Source organism: Orycteropus afer, unplaced genomic scaffold (genome assembly GCF_000298275.1).
Source record: "Orycteropus afer afer isolate SDZICR_OR568_19922 unplaced genomic scaffold, OryAfe1.0 scaffold00037, whole genome shotgun sequence".
Classification (NCBI taxonomy): domain Eukaryota; kingdom Metazoa; phylum Chordata; class Mammalia; order Tubulidentata; family Orycteropodidae; genus Orycteropus; species Orycteropus afer.
This window is the reverse complement of record NW_006921624.1, coordinates 15,787,549-15,793,046: the sequence shown is the minus strand read 5'-3', so window position 1 is coordinate 15,793,046 and position 5,498 is coordinate 15,787,549. Positions and strand designations below refer to the sequence as shown.

Sequence of the window (5,498 nt, the reverse complement as noted above, 5' to 3'; positions counted from 1 at the left end):
TTAATTGCCCTTAAGTAACTCTTTGCCTTTAGACCTGCAAAGAAAATGACCCTTCCAGTATAGTAGTTGAGCAGAGCTATTCTAGGCATCTGAGTGTTGTGTGTATATGAGTGTATGTCTGAACCAAACCAAGAACAATGTGTTTAGGATAAACAATAATTCATTTCACTTATTTAATACCTTATATTTCTTGACAGCTTCTGCAGGACCATAAACTGGATCCTTGGAACCCATGAATTAACTTGATATTATGTTATCTGTAGTGCCTGTTGGTGTACGATACTAGTATCCGACTAGAACCAGAGGAGACGGAATTCCTGTGGATAATACGTACTGCAAACTGTGGTGTTCCTGAACAAGATGGCGGCCACCTTTCCAGTCCCTCACACTCTGGCTTCAAGTGAACAAAACAAGGTCCTAAGAATGGATATTCCCGGGGATCAAGATGCTCTTTTAAGAGGAAACATTACTGACCCAGAAACGTCAAGACAAAGGTTCAGGTGGTTTAGTTACTCAGAAACAGCTGGACCCAGAAAGGCCCTGAATCAGCTCTGGGAGCTCTGTGTTCAGTGGCTGAGACCAGACATTCACACGAAAGAACAGATTTTAGAGCTCCTGGTGTTTGAGCAGCTCCTGACCGTTTTGCCTGGGGAGATCAGGACGTGGGTAAAATCACAGCATCCTGAGAGTAGTGAGGAGGTGGTGACTCTAGTAGAGGATTTGACCCAAATGCTTGAAGAAAAGGAAGGTAAGATTCAAGATAAAGGGAGGAAGTGGGAGAGACTTCCTCAAGGTGTGTGAAAGTAATTCCTTCAGAGAAGGCATTTTACTGCTAAAGAGAAGTGTAAGTTTCAGAGTGGGGACTGGGTTTAAATTGGCCTTGCCATTTGCTGTGTGATCTTGGGCGAGTTATGTAACCTCTCCAAACATTAATTTTTTTTTTTTGTTTGTAGAAAGGAGTACTATCTTCTCCATAGTTTGGTTGTAAGGATTAAACATGATTAGGTATAATACATGGTACACACTTAAGAAATACATTTTTTTCCCTTGTCTCTGGATTAAGGGGGCCCTTGGAAAACAAGAGAGAAGAGATATCAGTGGAAAGAATTGGAGTCTCAAGATACTGAGAGCAGCCTTGTCTTGCCTTCTAATCTAGTGTGTGCAATGGGAGGTTTCTAGAGCAGCTGTGTCCAACAGAGAATTCCTGCGGTGATGAGAATGTATTGTGTACTGTTTTGGAGTCCAGGTTAAGTACTTGAAATGTGGTTACTGCAGATAAGCTGATTTCCAGTTAAATTTAAATAGTCATATGTGGCTAGCAGGAGCTCTGGTAGCATAGTGCCTAAGGCATTTGACTGCTAACCAGAAGGCTGGCAGTTCAAACCCACCAGCCATACCTTGGAAGGAAGGTTGGGCAATCTACTTCTGTAGAGATACCACCTCGGAAACCCAAGGAGGGGTCATTATGAGTTGGATCTGACTCAACGGCACATAACAATAACAAAAATGTATCTAATGATTACCCTATCAGATAGTACAGTTTTAGAAACTTTAAGAGAAAGAACAACTGAATTCTGTTTTTATAATTATAAAATTACACATAAGTATAAAATACAAACTGAATTATGGTGTACTTATAATTGCATCATTATAAAATATTGATGTAGAGACTTCTGGGGTGGAGAGCCCTGTGAGGGAATATAGTTCAGCTTTTATAAAACCTTATAATACACTAAAAATATTTATCCCAAGTATTTGCAGCATATTATTTACCACAAGACTTCTAACACATTTGTGTAACAATTTGTATTTTACCAAGAGTTCTGAGACAGAGAGAGAATGTTTACCTTCACAGACTGACTTTGTGGTCACACAGCAAACTAATGTATCTAAAATTTGGTTTTCCTATCTCCTCCTCCATGACTTGTCTGGAAAGTTTCCTTAAGATAATCTCTTTTTTCTCGTTGATTACTTCCTAATTTTAATTCCTAATTTGTTTTGATTGCCTAATCAATAAAGCTACTTAAATTCTCTTGATAAGACGTTTGAGTTTGATTTTTTTAAATAATTTTCCTTTATTACAGGAGAGCTGTTGATACCTCAAGAGCATTTTGTACATTTAGTTTCTGTGCCTTGGATTCCCATTTCTGTCTTTTGGAATCTGCTGGTGACCGTAGAAGTGGGCTCAGTTCTTGAGACCAGCTTAGCGCTTTCATTCAGTAAACAATTTTGAGTGATGCTGTGTGAGGATGATGGAGAAAATAAACATATGAAAGAAGTATGCCATTTTACCTCAGTACATTTTGTGAATGTATACATTCTGAAAAACCTTATTGCGTAAATTAAATATGTTAAAACTAAGGGTATATAAAATGAAGGCACAATCAGTTTTTGTGAGCTTAGGAATTGAAAGGACCTTTCTATGGGGAAGCAGAGAAAGTTTGGGGTTTTATAGTAAACAATGCCTCTGGCTGCTACCTCTTTTATAAAGTGGGCAGAACTTTTGTTCCTATTTCTGAACTTGTTCTCTAAGAGTATATGACGTGTATGAGGATTTCTAGTTGGAAGGATCCATTGGAAAGACTGGCCTGTTTTTTCCCTTCCTAGATGCGTTCTCTCAAGGCTCTGCTGTTTCCCAAGAGGAGAGCCCAGGAGAAGATGAAATGGCTGCCGCTCTTCCAGTTGTGGGGGCCTCAGTGAGTCTGCTTTCACTAACTTTCCTTCTTCAGTGAATGCTTATTGAGTGTCTGCTGTCCTGGATTGAATTGGTCCCCCAAAAATGTGTGTCACCTTGACTGGGCCATGATTTTCAGTGGTTTGACAGTTACGTAATGATATAATGTGCAGTTATGAATGATTCCCTATGATGTGATCTGATAAGCTGATTACTTGTAAAAGGATTAGGGTGGAATGACACCCTTAATCCCATCCAGCCCTGATCCGATATAAGGGGAGCTGCCCTGGGATGTAGCCTGCAAAACCTTTTATCTTACAAGAAATAATAAACAAACCAACCTCACGGCCCTCAGTTGAATATGAGTCATCGAATCTGAGTCCTTGGATCTGAGTCCTCTGACCTGAGTCGTCAGATCTGACACATAGTAACCCCTCCTTGGGTTTCCGAGGCGATACCACTATGGAAGTAGAACGCCAGTCTTAGTTCTGAGGAGTGGCTGGTGGATTTGAATCGCCAGCCTTCTGGTCAGCAGTCAAATGCCTTAGGCACTAGGCTGTCAGAGATGAAAGGAGAGAGAAGCAAGCAGAGAGGGAGGATCTCCTACCATCAAGAAAGAAGGGCCAGGAGCTTCCTTTGGACCAGGGTCCCTGCCTTGGGACCCTGCTAGGACCAAGAGACACAGAGAGAGAAAGGCTTCTCCTAGAGCCAGTGATCTGAGCTCAGACTTCTAGGCTCTGAAACTGTGAGAGAACAAATTTCTGTTTATTAAAGCCACTGCTGATATTTCTGTTACAGCAGCAATAGATAATAAGACATCCACTAAGTGACGTAAAGACACAAAAGTAATTGACAGCATCCCTTTCAGAGAACTTACACCTCATTCTTCACATGCTGTTTTATTTTGTTTCCCAGCATGTATTGCGAATCTGACTCCAATTAAAAAAAAAATTTTATTGAAATTCACCAATTTACTAATTACACTTGATAAAATTTTTTAAAAATGAATAAATAAACCCGCTGCCATTGTACAAGTTCTGACTCATAGTGATCCCCATTGGGTTTCCAAGCTGTCAATCTTTACGGAAATAGATTGCCTCATCTTCCTTCCTTGGAGCAGCTGGTGGGTTTGAACAGCCAACCTTCTGGTTAGCAGCCAAATGCCTTACGCCTTATGCCACCAGAGCTCCTTGTTGATAAAATTAAGAAGATGGAAAAATAATTGTATACTTCTTCAGCATGAAAGAATATCTGCAGCTGGTTAATGTTGGAAAATTGAAAATGGGCCTCACCGTATTTGCTACTTAGGTTAGCCAGGAAAATAAGAAAGAAATTGGGTGTAAGTATTAGTTTGAAAGAAGCAAATGCATATTATTTGCAAATAATAGCATTGTCTGTCTGGAAAACCTCAGAAAATCAACAAGTACAGAAACGCATATAATTGAGAAAAGCAGCCAGTTACATATTGGTAAGTTTCCTATATGCCAATAATTATGAGTTAGGGAAAAAAATGTTTATTCACAATAATGAATAATAGTGCAGAGCTCAGCTATTGATGGCTCTAAAAATGTGCCCTCGTTCCTGGAGCCTATTAATACACCTTATTTGGAAAAAGAATCTTCACAGATAATTCACTTGAAGATTTTGGGATGAGCTTATCCTGAATTATCAGGGTAGTCTCTGAGTGCCACAAGCGTGTTATAAGAGAGATGCAGAGGAAGGTTAGATACATTGACACAGACGAGAAGGTCAGGGGAAGATGGAAGCATGGATTGGAGTGATACAGCCAAGGAATGCCAGCAGCCACCAGAAGCCACAAGAGGCAAGAAATGGATTTTCCCTCCAAGCATCAGAGGGAGTGCAGCTCTGCTGATGATTTGATTGTGGATTTCAGGCCTCTACAGCTATAACTGAATAAATTTGTTTTCAGCCACCATGGTTGTGGTAATACGTCACAGCAGCCACAGGAAACTAACACAAATGTGAATAGGCATTCTGCTATGAACTGCAGATTACCATGGATATTATGTTACAAACAGTATACTTTAATGAGTCACTATGCATGTTTGTATTATAATAGAGAAATTCGAAGTTTATTATTGAACACAGGTTCTGATTGGGATAGATAATAATTCCTATGTTTAATCAACTGGAAATTAAAATTTAGAGTGTAGTTGCTGAAATTGCTCTTAGAAGAACCCAAACCCAACCTGCTGTTGAATCGCTTCTGACTCCTGTTGCCCTTGCAGCACATAGGAAATGCCCCATAGGGTTTCTAAGATTGTGAATCGTTATAGAAGCAGACTGTGCATCTTCCTCCTCAGAGCAGCTGGTGGGCTGAACCACTGACCTTTTGGTTAGCAGCCAAGTGCTTTAACCCTTACAAAAGCAGCGCTCTATGCTACTACCTTTTTCTTTTTAATTTTATTGTGATTTGGGTGAAGGTTTACAGAGCAAATTCCTTTTCCAAATAGCAGTTCACATACACTTTCTCTCATGACATTGACTGCAATTTCCCACAATGCAACATCTCTCTTCCTACTTCCTCCCCATAGTTAGCTCTTCCCTTCCATGCACTCCTGCGCCCTGAGCTGTCTCCCTATGCATACATAGACCTTCTATTCTCCCATGATTGACCTCTCCAAGGAGTGTATCTACCTAATAGAAATGTTCAACTTATATGCCTATCTTTTTTTTTTGGCTAGTTGCCACGAGACTGGGTTCCATTCTAGACCTGAAGGGCAGCTAGAGGCCATAGTCTCAGTGGTTCCATCAGGCTCTATCAGACCAGCAAATCTGGTCCCTTTTTCCTTTTTTTTTTTTT

At 40.2% G+C, this 5,498-nt stretch overlaps 1 protein-coding gene across 1 annotated transcript in view; it reads left to right on the top strand.

The window, feature by feature from the left end:
• The first annotated feature begins 339 nt into the window (after positions 1–339).
• ZNF483 (zinc finger protein 483) overlaps positions 340–5,498 on the top strand; it is a 13,377-nt gene continuing 8,218 nt past the window's right edge. The window contains exons 1-2 of the mRNA XM_007936770.1: positions 340–793; positions 2,608–2,696. Of these exons, the coding sequence (XP_007934961.1) occupies positions 361–793; positions 2,608–2,696 (522 nt within the window). The 5' untranslated portion in view covers positions 340–360. The remainder of the gene's footprint in view (positions 794–2,607; positions 2,697–5,498) is intronic.